Source organism: Sarcophilus harrisii, chromosome 2 (genome assembly GCF_902635505.1).
Source record: "Sarcophilus harrisii chromosome 2, mSarHar1.11, whole genome shotgun sequence".
Lineage (NCBI taxonomy): Eukaryota > Metazoa > Chordata > Mammalia > Dasyuromorphia > Dasyuridae > Sarcophilus > Sarcophilus harrisii.
The window spans coordinates 611,535,321-611,550,498 of NC_045427.1; the positions used below are offsets into that span (position 1 = coordinate 611,535,321).

The following is a 15,178-nucleotide window of genomic DNA, read 5'->3' on the forward strand; positions in this document are numbered from 1 at the left end:
TATAGCTGGTTCAGTTCATTACTGCTCCATTAGAAATGATTTGGTTGATCTTGTTGCTGAGGATGGCCTGATCCATCAGAACTGGTCATCATCTAGTATTGTTGTTGAAGTATATAATGATCTCCTGGTCCTGCTCATTTCACTCAGCATCAGTTCTGTAAGTCTCTCCAGGCCTTTCTGAAATCATCCTGTTGGTCATTTCTTACAGAACAGTAATATTCCATAATTTTCATATACCACAATTTATTCAGCCATTCTCCAACTGATGGACATCCATTCAGTTTCCAGTTTCTAGCCACTACAAAAGGGCTGCCACAAACATTCGTGCACATACAGGTCCCTTTCCTTCTTTATAATCTCTTTGGGATATAATCCCAGTAGTAACACTGCTGGATCAAAGGGTATGCACAGTTTGATAACTTTTTGAGCATAGTTCCAAACTACTCTCCAAAATGGTTGGATTCGTTCACAACTCCACCAACAATGAATCAATGTCCCAGTTTTCCCACATCCCCTCCAACAATCATCATTATTTTTTCCTGTCATCTTAGCCAATCTGACAGGTGTGTAGTGGTATCTTAGAGTTGACAACAGCACTTTTCTCAAAGGATTGCTATGAGGATCAAAGTAAGTAATATAATGAGAGCATTTAGTTCAGTGCTGGCACACACCAAGTGCTTAATAAATCCTCCCTTCCAAAGATCTCTGCTGCTGCAAACTCACTGGATGTGCCTTGGATTCCAGGCCCTCACCCCTATGTGAAGGCTGGAGCACAGCTTTCCCCTCCCTGACTTGCCCAAAGCTCTTTCTTTTTTGCCCTGGACCCCAGGCCTCCTCCAGATCCTGTCCAGCTCTAAAACTAGCCACATCCCAAGTGCTCTGTGAAGCTGACTTACAATCCGTGATTTCTGTGATACTATAAGCTTTACAAAGCATTCTGACACAAAAATGCGGAGAGGAAAGGCTTAGATAAGAACCATTATCCTCTGGTAATGTGCTGATGTTTTACTACAGTTGCTGAGGGTAGACTTTCAATCAGTCTCCTAGCTCCTAAGTCTAGCACTCTTACTTGTAACCTTCTATCCCTTGGTGATTTCCTAAGCCATGACCCCAATTCTACTTTTAATTTCCTTCTCCTCAAATCCTACCCTATAGCTAACCAGTTGACCTTTAGAAAGAAAGCTATCTCCAACTCCAAACCAAGACTAACCTTACCACCTACCTCCTAGGCTCCTATGACCATCCTATTATTGTTTCCTGAGTGACTCTTTCCCATTGCCTAAAACGAACTGGGTCACCTCTTACCCGGACTACTGAAATAGCCCTCTACTTGGTCTCTTGCCTCAAATTTCTCCTGACTTCAATCCATCTTCTGCTCAGCTGTCAAACATGAGCTTGCTAAACATGCTTCCCACTCACCACCTCAATTACCTCCAGCAGCTTCCAGTTATCCCTAAGACCAAAGATAAGATGCTATGACTTGTACAGCCCTTCTGATTCTGGGTTGTTCTGGGCTTCTCACATCTCCTTAGCCCCGTCTATGTACACCTAATTCAGCTACATTGACTTATTGATGCTCCTCACACAGGACACTCCCAGTTTCTGCTCTGCTTGCCTCTATCCCTGAAACATTCTCACTTCTCAATGGACTACCCTGCCTTTCTGCAAGACTCAGTTCAAATCTCACTTCCTGAAGACAGGGCCTTTTACAGGCATTTCTGCTACTAGTGCCTTTCCTCTAAGATTAGTTCCCATTTATACTGTATGTGTCCTATACTCATAGTTATTTGCAAGTTGTCTCCCCATTAGAAAGTGGGCTCCTTAAAAGGAAAAGCCTTGCTTTTAATCTCCAATATCTGGAAAAACCTTAATGCAAATGCATGTTGACTTGGTATTTTATGAAGTACATGGAGAGGTGCACAGAGGAAGGTGATCAGAATGAGGAAGGAAACTAACTGAAATCAGTAAAATTAGATGCAGAAATTGGGGGTTTTACCCTGGAGGAGAGAAGATTTAAGGGACATGATGTCAACTTCAAATATCTCAAGGGCTACCATATGAAAAGATTTAAATTGTGCTACTTTGCTCTGGATATTGGAAACAAACAACAGCAACGGTCTTCAAGCAAAGACTAGAAGATTGCTTATCACGAACTATGTAGAGATAATGCTATATAACCCCTTTCATTTCTTACTGTGTTAGATAGTGAAGGGGAAGAACAGGAGGGGAGGATTCTGGGAAGATGGCGGAGCAGGGTGGTAAATCTCAAGCTCTCCTGATTTCACCCCCATATAGAACAAATTTGCTCCTTAGGATGAACATGACTGATAAAAATCAGCAAGAATTGGGGGACAAGCCAAGAAGATCTGAAGAAAGACCCCAGGCTAAGTATTAACCTGTGGGAAGTGCAAACACCTCCCAGCTAACTTTAGTGAAACACTAAGTGGGGACCCTGGGGCTGGCTGGATGTGACTGGAGCCACAGAGACTCTCACCTCCCCCTGGGAATCTGGCTCTGAGTCCCAGAATACTGAGGGAACTTCTAGGCCCAGCTGGGCTGCAGAACCGGGGCCCTGGGCAAGAAGGAACCAGAGGTGGGGGGGGTGGGGGGTGGGACAGGATGTTGCTGGATCTGGGCACCTGCAGGAGGGTGCGGCTCTTGGTTTGGGGTTCCTGATCAGAGGGGAGAGCTGAACGGAAGCTTCCCCCACCCCACTATTAGAGATACTTATGCTAATACCTCTTTTTAAAAAGAAAAATAAACTAGCAAAGAAGAAAGAACCCTACCATTGAAACATATTATGGGAACAAGGAAGACTGAGATTCACCTTCAGAGGAGGACACTTTAGTAAAAAAAAAAATTTCTACCCAAAGAGTACTGTGAAATGGCTCCCCTTCAGACAGAATTGATAGAAGAACTCAAAAAAAAAAAAAAAAAAAGTTTAAAAACCAAATGAGAGACATTGAGGAAAAACTAAAACTAAAAATATAAAAATAAAAACCATCCAAGAAAAACAAGATGATGAAAAAAGTTAACCAACTAGAAAAAAGCATAGAATCTCAAAGATGATAATAATTTTTTGAAAATTAGAATTGGACAAGTCAAGCTATGAAAGACCAAGAAATAACAAAACATATTATAAACAATGAAAAAACAGAACAGAATGTGAAACATAAGAAAAATGACAGATATGGAGAAAAGATCAAGAAGAGAAAATATAAGAATAACTGGACTGCCATAACGTTGTGACCAAAAAGAGAACCCTGATATAATAACACAGGAAATAATCCAAGAAATTTGTCCTAGAGTGATAGAACATGAGGGGAAAGTAGAAATAGAAAAAAAAATCCAATGATCACCTCAAAAACATTTTTTGTGGAAAACACAAAAGAATATTATTGTCAAATTACAAACCCCTCCATATCAGAGATTTTGTTGTTTGCAAGAAAAATTCCAAACCTTGGAACTACAATTAGAATTGTATAAGGTTTATTGACAACTACAATAAAAGACCACAGATCCTAGAATCATATCTACCAACAATCAAAAGAACTAGGCCTGTGGTCAGAAATATCATATCCAGCAAAATTATCTATAATTTTGAATAAGAAAAATATGGACATTAAACAAACTTGCAGATTTTCAGGACTTTCTATCAACCAAACTCAAACTTAACAGAAAATTTAACATATGAGAGCCAATATAAAAGATCAATTTTAAGGAACTCAATATGGACAAACTATTTAAACATGGACATATTGTTTATGCTTTTTCTACATGGGAAATATATACTATATGTATAAGATTCACATCAACAATAAGGCAGCTCAAAAGAAAGATTGCAAGAGTAAAGCTAAAAATAGTAATCATGTTACACAAATGAAGTACAGAGGAAGAATAGACAACAGGCATTAAAGGAGGAAGGAGGACTAACAGTTCTGAAAATCTACTTACAAAGGGAATAGGTTCAATAAGCAATACTGATGAGGTGTGGTACCACTAGTGGGGTACCATCTGTTCGGAGACACAAGTTACGAAGTGAAAGAATTAGCTAACTCCCAGAGGCTAAGGCAAAAGAGGGGGCTTTATTGTTTAAAGAGAAACACTAAGAGACATTCTCTTAGCAGGCATATCTTTCTCTATGGAGAGAGATCTGCAAAGAATCATTTTCCAGAAGACCTATTTTATGTGTAAATCTAAGGGAAGTTTGATAATTCTCAATTGAATGTGAAATCTTTCTTGGGATTATGATTTCCTAACAAGATCAATAGGAGTTTGATTTGCTCTTGAATGGCACTGTTTATCACACTCTGAGAGGATGTGAAACCATTTGGAGCTATAGAGCAAAGGGGACATGGTTTCTGAGATATTGCATAATTTTACAGAGTTCACTCAAGTCATACAGAGTTTACCAACGTCAATACTACATATATACCATGAAAGGTATTAGTTCCCTCCAAAATCTGTAAAAAAAAAAATAAGGGGGGAGGGATGGGGGAGCAAAGGGTAAGGGAAGAAGACAAGGGAGGGATCCTTGTGTGGGGGGAGGTTAAGTAATTGCAAGACAAGTTAGGAGAAGAATTAAAGCAAAATGTCAGCCAGGATAGGAAACGTGTGTGTGTGTGTGTGTGTGTGTGTGTCTGTGTCTGTGTGTGTCTGTGTGTGAGAGACAGAGACAGAGACAGAGACAGAGACAGACAGACAGACAGACGGACGGAGAGAGTGTGTGTGCGCACGCGCGTATCCTATCCTTTCTTAACCATGGTTTGGAGATGGGAGAGGGATAAAGGGAATAAGAATAAAGTAAGAGACAACTAGTTGATGCTGTGGATACAGCACCAGCCCTGAAGTCAGAAGGACCCAAGTTCAAATTTGATCTCAGACACTTACCACTACCTAGCTGTGTGCCCCTGGGCAAATCACTTAACCCCAATTGCTTCAGCAAAAAAGAAAAGAAAAGAAAAGAATAAAGTAAAAAAGGTGTGTGATAGAGAACCAAAGAACAATTTACAAGGAAGTAAAGAAAAGATGGGCATTCATGAATATGATTATATATATATTTATATATTCTTGATCTGGTATTTGTTGTTATATATTCTGAATCTTCCCTGATATTCTTCTGGGTAGATGACAATCTTCTCTTTTGTTCTGCTTTATGGTTTTCAGTTTTTCTTTTCTTTTCTTTTTTCTTTCTTTTTTTTTTTTTTACTATTTTTTCAAGTAAAATATTTTTTTTAAAAGGAGATACTGTGCATCTTATAAGACACTGTGATTTGCAAAATTATTATCCCTTACCTCCAAGCAAGCAAAATAAGAACACATTAACTCTTATCTATAAAAAATGTTTATGAGAATGGTCTACTCATGTATTAGAATCTTTAAAGAAAAATTTAAGATAATAGGTTTTGATAGACTGCTTTCTACAACAGATAACAGACATGGAAATGAAAAATATAGAGAATTATAAAATTCAAAATTTAGGGTTCTGTGAGTTGGTCAAGTAAAAAACAAACTTTAAAACTTTCCACCACCAAAGGATCTTTAATACATACATTAAGATCATATTAGAGTCCTTGAAAGTTATATGTAGCCAGAGAGATAAAGTTACTTTTTTTCAAAGATACTTTGATTGTCGGTGTCAAAGAGGTATAAAACAGAAAGACATTCTCACCAAAGGTGTTTGCCATTATCAAAGAAGATGTATTACACTGTCTGGTTCTCCTGATTTGCCTTTTTGGGATAACAGTGCTGATTATATTAAGCCTTAGAATGCTACAGTAATGATGGTATTCTCAATGAAATCCATTGTTATTTAAATGAGATCAATATAGCAATCAACAAAAAATCTCCACGATGAAAAAAGAACGGCTATTGCCCAAATTAGATATTAGTGAATGGACATCTTAATGAGTCAATTTATAACTATGCCTGTGGGTAAGAACCACAGATATATATGAATTAGGTCTAGAATTAAATAGTAGGAACCGTACAGACTGCATCCAGGAAATTGTAGTCTGTTAGCCTGCTCCCTGCCACAAAACTACTAATATCTTCCCAGCAAGGTTATGTCTGTCAATCATATAATCACTACAATCTCCAAAGAATAGTAACTCTAACTCAAAGGGCAAAGGAGGGGAGATGAATAAGAATATTAAGTATGATGCAACAAATTACCATTAATAAAGAGTATTAGTACAAGTAGACTGTGCTGTAATGTAAATTGTGCTGTAAATAAAGATGCTGTAATAGCCTGCCTCAGTCTTTTCATAGCACAAGTAGATTAAAAGAAGTCTTTTCATACTCCAATTCATTTTCCATTCAGCTGTCAAACTGATCTTTAATTTCAACTTTGACCATGTCTCCTTCCCAACCCTAACCCTAACTCCCCCTCCCCCCCGCCCCCGACCCACTTCAGTAAATTCCAATGGCTTCAATTATTCCCAACCCAAATGTAAAATTCTGTATTGGACTTTTAAAGTCCTTTATAACTTGGCCCATTCCTACCTTTCTAGTCTTTTCACACATTAACATTTCTGCGTCTGAGACATTCTTCCTATTCATCTCCACCTCTTGGCTTTCCTCAAGTCTCAGCCAAAGTTCCACTTTAAGAAAATTTCCCCATTCTTCCCTAATCTTAATGTCTTCTCCCTGAGATTATCTCCAATTTATCCTGTATGTATCCTGTCTATGAATAATTGTTTGTATGTTGTTTTACCCATTAGACTGTGAAAGCTTTGAGAGAAGGGAGTTCTCTCCTCCTCTCCCCCTTTCTTTGAATTTCCACCTCTTAGCACAGTGCCTGGCACAAAGTAAGTACTTAATACATACTTAATGCCTCATTGAAGATGTGTCATCAAGGCAATGTATTATTGAAAAGGAGATGGCTCAGGAATACATAGTAAGTGTGAACAATAGCAAACTGACATAGCTTGAGTACTTTGATGACACTTACTGTGGAAGAATGTAGCACTAAGACATCAGTTATGTTAAAAATATTAAGATATAATATTATGACAGTGCCCTAGTCTGAAGTCCTTGGACTCACTTGAATCAAAGACTTAATCAGTCTTCACTGAATAAAAAAGAGAATTCCAGGGAGAGATCTTATTTCCCTGAAAGCAAAAGATTTAGTCTTGTTTATGATGACCAATTAAGAGTGGAAATATCCTTGTTTAGTTCAATTAAGAGAGATATTTGTCTACCACTGATGAGACTGAAACGAGATTAAAGAGGAACGGGTGGGCTCTAGGAAGAGACTTTGTTAAAGGGTACTCCAGGCAGAACTAATATTATTATTTTTTGTTTGGGTAAGTAAAAATCTCTGAATGTAATCTTCATACATGTGTTTCACTTTGCTATGAAACTTTGTCTTAGTGGGGGCAGCGCAATGGATAGAGTACCAGCCCTGAAGTCAGGAGGACCCGAGTTCAAATTTGACCTCAGACACTTAAATACTTCCTAGCTGTATGACCCTGGGCAAGTCACTTGACCCCAACAACCTCAGCAATAAATAAATAAATGTGTGGATAAAATTAAAACAAAATAAAATAAAATATAAATGGAAATGGCTTAGGGAAGAGAGAATTCCAATTAGCAAGGGAAACTTTGCCCCTTTGGACTTCTCTCCAAGAAAGAATGCTTGTATATCAATAAAATTGTCTCTTACCCACTTTAGGTAAAATGCAGAAGATAGAGTTTTTCTTCCATAAAAGACTTAGAGGCTCCCAATATATTGGGTAAATCTTTATGGATTATTTATAAGATGTAATGTACATAGGCTAAGATAAGAAGATGGGAAGAGGATGCAAATATGCACCTGGACAGTGAATAATCTTAATAGCTGACATTTATATAGAGATTTAAGGTTTATCACAGGTTTGACACACATGAGCTCATTTGATCCTCACAACAACCTTGGGGGGATGAATACTACAGATACCATTACCCTCACTTTGCAGATGAAAAAAAACTGAGACTCACGTAACTTCTGAGTTCAGAGCTGAATGTCTCCTGTCTCTCAACCCAGCCCAATTTTCTACTAACAAACACTGCTCCTCCCTACATACATTGATGTCACGCCTTAAGAGCCTGGTCTATCACAATTATTAACTGACAGCCAGTTACCTTCTAGCTGTTTGGAATGAAGAGCAGACTAACCTGCCCCTCCCCCACTCCGCTTCAGGCACAACAATCAGAGCCTCAATGAAACATGCTGACCCAACCGAGGAGGTGACTTCATCTTACACAAAAGGCCAGGGCCACTTGGATTCACAACGGACTTGTTCCCTGAAAAAAAGGGCACCTTTACTGACCTTCTGTTAGGCAGAACTTTGAAGATGTAGCCTCTAATCCTCAAGAACGGGGGTGGGGGACAGAAAGGGGGCTGAACAGAGAGTCCTCTAGAATGTGGCCTGATTGGAACAGAAGTGTAGGCAGGCCTTAAAGACACAGCCTTTCCAAGGGCCTGCCTCCGGGCCTTAACCTCCCCACAATAGAGCAGGAGGCGCTCTCTCTTCTGAGCAAAAGAGTCTTTTAGAAAAATTCTGCTTTCGACCTGATTTTTCTTGTGCAGCATGAAATTGGTGGGAATATGTATATTAGAATTGCACATGGTTAACATATACTGGATTACTTGCCATCTAGGGGAGGGGGGGTGGAGGGGAAAGGGACAGAAAAAATTTAGAAAACAAGATTTTGTAAGGGTGTTGAATTATCCGGATATATATTGTGAAAATAAAAAGCTTTAATTAACAAAAAAAATTCTGCTTTTCTCATCCCCTTTGGAGGAGATGGGAGGGACCAGGAGTATTCTGGCAGAAAGAGAAAAAAATTCAAGTCTTTTCTCTTTCCTTTTCTTCCTAATAGGAGTTGGAAAGTTTGAATGGCTTTATTTCAGGGCCCCTGATAGGCCAGGGGCAAAGTAATCTATTATCATTCTTTTTTTTCCCCCAGGAAGGTTTGTGTGCCTTTTATATTTATGATTACTGAGTCAGTGAGGGGTTTTGCCCTTAAAATTTTTCTTTATGATTATGACCATAAGATCAAACAGCAAAATTGGATAGAGATATTATTATTAAAGAATACAATTCAATAGAATTACTATTAAATGTGCATAAAAGTAATTTTGATGGATTTGCATGTAAGTCCCCATTAAATCTCCCCCTTAAGCAAAACTGTGCTTTATTTAGTGGGCTTCAGCCTCTGATGTTGCCTGTATTAGTCATGACTGAAGATGATCCCAAGAGCATTGGACTTATGATTTAGAATGTGGCAGTCTCATTAATACCTTCTTAATGGAGAAAAGTGAAGAACTCTCTGTAATACATGACTTTACTACAACACAGATATTTTAAGGAATATCTGTAACAGGCTTTCATTCAACCTCCATAGCCTTGTGAAAAGAGATGGCAAGGTCCACTAGAGTGAGCTCTAGATTCAGAGTCAAGGAGATCTGGGCTCTGCTCCATCCTGACTGTTTAACCTAGTTCTGGGCACTTAATGATCCAAGAAACTCTCCTGGGCACCTAGGTTGCAGAGAAGATACAGACCGGATTGGGTGGAGAAAGTTGTTCACTTTAAGTTTCCTTCATTAATGAAAATCACAGGTTTAGTAAAACAAAACAACAAAAACTATGAAGAGTACTATTTCTATTTTTTTTTAAATGGGAAAACTCACCAAATTAGCAGATACCTCAAAAAAAAAAAAAAAAAAGGAAAATGATAAGTTTTCACTGAGGACAAGCACACTCATGAACTGCTAGGTAAGCTGTCAATTAGTTCAGCCACTATAGAAAACACTTTTGGAACGACATCCAAAAAAACACTAAGATGTAATGTGGTAGTAACAGTAACAGGCTTTTACCCAAAGAAACAAAAGAAAGAGAAAAAGGAAACAAATATACAAACCCCCCCCCCAAAAAAAAAAAAAAAAACATAGTAACATTATTGTAACACAAAACTAGAAACTAAGGGAGTATCCACCAATTGGGGAATGGCTAAAAATTGGCATATGAAAATCAGTGAACCATGAAAAATGGTAGTTTAAAAAAAGGTTCAGTTTTAGAAACCTAAGACTTGTATGAAGTAATGCAGAGTGAAGTAAGCAGAACTAGGAAAGCAATTTATACAATGACTAAAACACTGTATGAAAAACACTCTAAAAAGCTTACAAATAGTGACTAACCACAAATCTCTAAGACAGAATGAAGCATACTTCCTACCTCTTTCCACAGAAATAATGTATTAGACATGCAGAAAAAGACATATATTTCTAGACATGACTTTAAACTGTATTGAGTTTATTAAATACCTTTAAAAAAAAAAAAAACCCAAGGTAAATGAAATTCAATTTCATATATAAATCCCTTTATCTGTTCTTCTACTGATTATGTACACGTTGATGTTTTTCAAATTTATAACAAATAAAATTCAAAATACCCCTCCCAAAGGGAAAACATAAGAGAACTCAAAACAATTTCCCGAGGCCACATAGGCCTAATGTGACCCTAGAATCTACTGAACTTCTCTTCCACCTGTTAATTCTATCCATCAAGCAACTTGAAATGTTTCCTTATCAGTGGGAGATTCCCTTATGAGAGAAAAAGGGAGCAATAAGAAAAACCATCTGTAAACAGAATTCTTTCCTCATAAGCTGCAACCAGTACAAAGTTTTTCCTTCTAGATATGGTGATATAAACCTCAGCTTCTTAAACTGTGGTTCATGAACCCATACTGGGTCTTGCAACTGAATATAGGGGTTACAAAATTATGCTTTATTTATGTATGATTTGTATATGTACTTTATATACCTAAAGATCCAGAATCATAAAAATTTCTCTGGCGAAATGGGGTCACAAGTGGAAAAAGTTCAAGAAGTCTATTAAGAAGGAAGCTCATTCATTCTTCCTGGTTGAGCAGCTAACTCTTTCAGACTCCTCTAAGGCAAACCATCAAGTAGCAAAGACAGCAATCTACAAGTTTCTGGAGGAAAACAGACTGACAAGTGTCATACATACATACGTATATATATCTCCATTGCCAAAGCTGTTGAAAGCGCAATAAATAGAATTCTTGTTCAGGTGTCACAGCCAGAAAAAAAAAGGTTGGTTCTATTCCTAGGTCAATCTTCTTATCTGGTAGTCATTCAGCAGATGATTTCTATTCTTTCAAATGCCAGGGATAATCGCCTGCTTTCAGATGCCATTCTATTAGTCCATTGTGAAGTGCATCTCTCTCCCAAGGCTCTATGAGAGTCTCTTGATGCTTTAGCTTTTCAGCCTTAGTTAAAAAATTATTTGCCATCAAAGACTTACTAAACTATACTAGAGATCTCTGAAAAGCCTAAATAATTATACTTTCTAAGGAGATTTCAGTGAAATAATTGAATTTACCATACACTTGTTTTTCATTGTCATTGGGAATATAGACAATAGGAAAGAAATCATATAAATGGATCCCACATTAGAAACATTTATAATCTAGCTAAACAGTATATAAAAAAACAAAAATGAGATTTTAATAAGCGTAATTTTGGATTAAAATACAGATGCATTTTCACCTTTCCATAATAGTCACATGCTTAAAAAAGGGACATGGCCCAGATTATGTATTGGCTTGTAATTTAAAGTGAGTGAAGAGTAATCAAGGTGGGAAGAGTATCAAGAATGAGTAGGGTCTCTAAAACCTAGTGAAGACAATATCACAAAAAAGGAGAGTGATCAGCTGTGACAAAATGAGGAAAGTCCAAAAAGGAGGACTGAGAAAAGGCCAGCAAGTTTGTCAATTAAAGGGTCACTGGTCATTCTGGAGAAAGCAGTTTCCATGCAATGATATCAGGAGCAAGAGCGAAAAGTGACAAAGAGAATGAGAGGAATGGAAGTGGAAGCAATGATTGCAGATGTTCTCAAGGAGTTTAGATACAAAAAGGAAGAGAAATATAGCTAGTATAATAGCAGGGATGGACATATCGGGAGAGTTGTTTGAGGAGGGACACATGGTCACTTGTTAGCAGCAGGGAAACAGCCAGTAGACAGCAAAAGATTGAAGATCAGATGGGGAATGGGGATGAAAGAGTGAGTAATCTGCCAAAGAAGATGAAATGGAACAAAATCATTTGTATGTGGAGAGGGATTTGCCTTCAAAGGACCACTTTTTTTTTTTTTAGGTTAGCTTTAAAAGTGGATATCAGCATTTTTTCCCTTTTTTTTTAAAGTTATTAAAGCTTTTTATTTACAAAATATATGCATGGGTAATTTTTCAACATTGACCCTTGCAAAACCTTGTATTCCAAATTTTCCTCTCCTTCCCCCTACCCTGTTCCCTAACTGACAGGTAGTCGAATTCATGTTAAATATGTTAAAATATATGTTAAATCCAATATATGTATACATATTTACACAGTTTTCTTGCTGCACAAGAAAAATCAGATCAAGAAGGAAGAAAAAAGTAAGAAGAAAACAAAATGCAAGCAAACAACAGAGAGTGAGAATGCTATATTGTGGTCCACACTCAGTTCCCACAGAGGACCACTTCTTCATGTGAGATGGCTGGAGGAGATAGTAGCTAAAGGTATCTGAGGGACATGAAGTGAAAAGGAAGGGAAAAGAGGAAACTCTTGGGGAAATGGATTCAATTTTTTCAGTAAAATAGGAGGTAAGGTTTTCAATTGGGAAGGGTGAGAAGAGAGGAAGTCATGAGAAGTTAAGGAAGAATGAAAAGTCTTTGTTCAAAATGATAAAGTATCAACTGGAGAGCTACATAAAAGGATTGCCTTGTTGTAAATGAGGACCTATGGGGCTTATAAGTAGAAATCAAATAATTCAATTATATTTATACTTCCTAAAGAAGTGGGTTTTGATTTAATTTTTGAAAGACACATTGGTGGAAAACAGTGTATAGGGATATGTGCATCCCAGAGAAAAGAAAGAACAATAGCTTTCACTACCCCAATCCACCTCTCTGTCCCCAGAATCTTTCCACTTTAGTAATCTCTCATCTGTTGGGTACATATCTTATTATGTACATTGATGATGGCATGTCTTTCCCATTAGAAGATGAGCTTCTCAAAAGGAGGAAATGGTTTTTGCCTTTCCTTGTATTCTCAGTACTTAGCACAGTGCCTAACACACAGCAAACACTTGCTTAATAAATGCTTACTAAGTATGTGACCTGGGCAAAGCCATTTAATTTCGCTATTATTTAGATTCCTAATCTGTAAAATGAAGGAGCTACATTTCATGTCCAATGATATTTGAATTCTGTTTTGCTCCTTAGCTCATGTATGACTTTGGGCAGTGTGGCAGAGTAAGTTGATCCTGATTTGGTTGGAGACACAAGGCTTGGGTTTAAATCCCAACTCTGTCCCTTACTACCTAGGGTGACTAAGGGCAAGTTACTTAACCTCTCAGCATCTGAGTTTCATTATCTATGAAACAAAAGAGTTATAGTAAACAACAATGGAATACTACCGTTCTATAAGAAATGGTGAACAGGCCGATTGCAGAAAAGCTTGGAAAGACTTACATGAACTGATGCTAAATAAAGTAGAACCAAAAGAACACTGTACACAGTAATAGCAAGATTATGTGATCACTTGTGACGGACTTGGCTCTTTTCAACAATGAAGTGATTCAAGGTAATTCCAAAAGACTTGTGATGGAAAGCACCATCCATATGCAGAGAGAGAACTATGGAGGCTAAATGTTGACTGAAGCAAAGAGTCACACAACTAAGACATGTAAAGTGTCTCAGGCCAGGTTTGAATTTATGTCCTCCTGATTCCAAGCCAGTGCTCTATCCATTGCTCCATCCAGCTGCCTTCCCTATTTCTATTTTTTGTATGAATTAGGGCTTAATTTTTGCAAAAGCTTTTTCAATTAATCAAAGTTCATATAGTTACTCTGTGTCTTGGCAAATAATACTCCCAAGTATTTTTTATTGTCTAAAGTTATTTTAAATGGCATTTCTCTTTCTGTCTCTTCCTGCTGGGTTTTGTTGCTAACATATACAAATGCTGATTTGTGTGGATTCATTTTATATACTTCAATTCTGCTAAAACTGTTGTTTCAAATACTTTTTAGTTGACTCTCTAGGATTCTCTACATATGCTATACCTCATATTATCAGTAAAAAGGGGTAGTTTTCTTTCCTGATTTTATTTTTTCCTTCAACTTTTTTTTTCGTCTTACTGCTAGAAGCTAGCATTTCTAGCACAATGATGTATAATGATGTAATAATGGACAATTTTTTTCTTTATCTTTGATCTTACTGGAAAGATTTCTAGTTTATCCCCATTACAGATAATGCCTACTTCTTGGTATTAAATAAGAAAACCTCTATTTAGTCCCATGCTTTCTAATGTTTTTGACAGGAATAGGTATATTTTGCCAAAAGCTTTTTCTGCATCTATTAATGTAATGGTATGATTTTTGTTGTTTTTGCTATTGATATATTCAATTATGCTTTAGTTTTCTTAATATTGAATTAGCTCTCATTTCTGGTATAAATCCATCCCATAAAAAGAAACAAAGAAGAAAGATAATCTTCTTGCTCATCTTTTATTTAAAGTTTTTGCATTTTCATTGAACATGTATAACCTATGTGAAATAATTTGCTGTCTCAGGGAAGGAGGGAGGGAGAAAATTTGGAATTCAATGTAAAAAAAAAATGAATGTTAGAAATTGTCTTTATATGTAACTGAGGGAAAAATAAAATAGTACTTGAATTTTTCTTTCTTGATGAATTGTAGTCTTCTTTCTCTGGTTTAATATTAAACCTATATCTGTGTCATAAAAGGAACTTGGTAGGACTATCTCTTTATCTATTTTTTCAAATTTTTTATAGAATTGTTTTTTAAATGTTTGGTCAAATTCACTTGTGAATCCATCAGGTCCTGGATGCTTTTTTCCCTTTAAGGAGCTTCCTTAAGGATTGTTCAATTTCGTTGTCGAAGCTATGTTTACCAAAAGAAGAAATATAATGCTTAAATAATCTATTCAATTTATATTTTGCAAATATTCCTCTATTTCATTTATATTGTCAGTTTTAGTGGCATATAGTTGGGCAAAAAAACCCCTAACAATTGCTTCAATTCCATCTTCATTGATGGTACATTCACTCTTATTTTTCATGCTGATAATTTGGTTTTCTTCTTTCTTTTTAAAAATCAAATTAGCCAATG

At 36.9% G+C, this 15,178-nt stretch overlaps 1 protein-coding gene across 7 annotated transcripts in view; it reads right to left on the reverse strand.

Moving 5' to 3' along the window:
- KAT6B (lysine acetyltransferase 6B) overlaps nucleotides 1-15,178 on the reverse strand; it is a 213,902-nt gene that overhangs the window by 104,046 nt on the left and 94,678 nt on the right. Inside the window, exon 1 of one of the 7 annotated variants that reach the window (XM_031956430.1) lies at nucleotides 8,313-8,644. The exons of the other annotated variants lie outside the window; for them this stretch is intronic. Within the exon in view, the coding sequence (XP_031812290.1) occupies nucleotides 8,313-8,620 (308 nt within the window). The 5' untranslated portion in view covers nucleotides 8,621-8,644. Of the gene's footprint in view, nucleotides 1-8,312; nucleotides 8,645-15,178 lie in introns of those variants that run through there. 7 annotated transcript variants of the gene reach the window in all.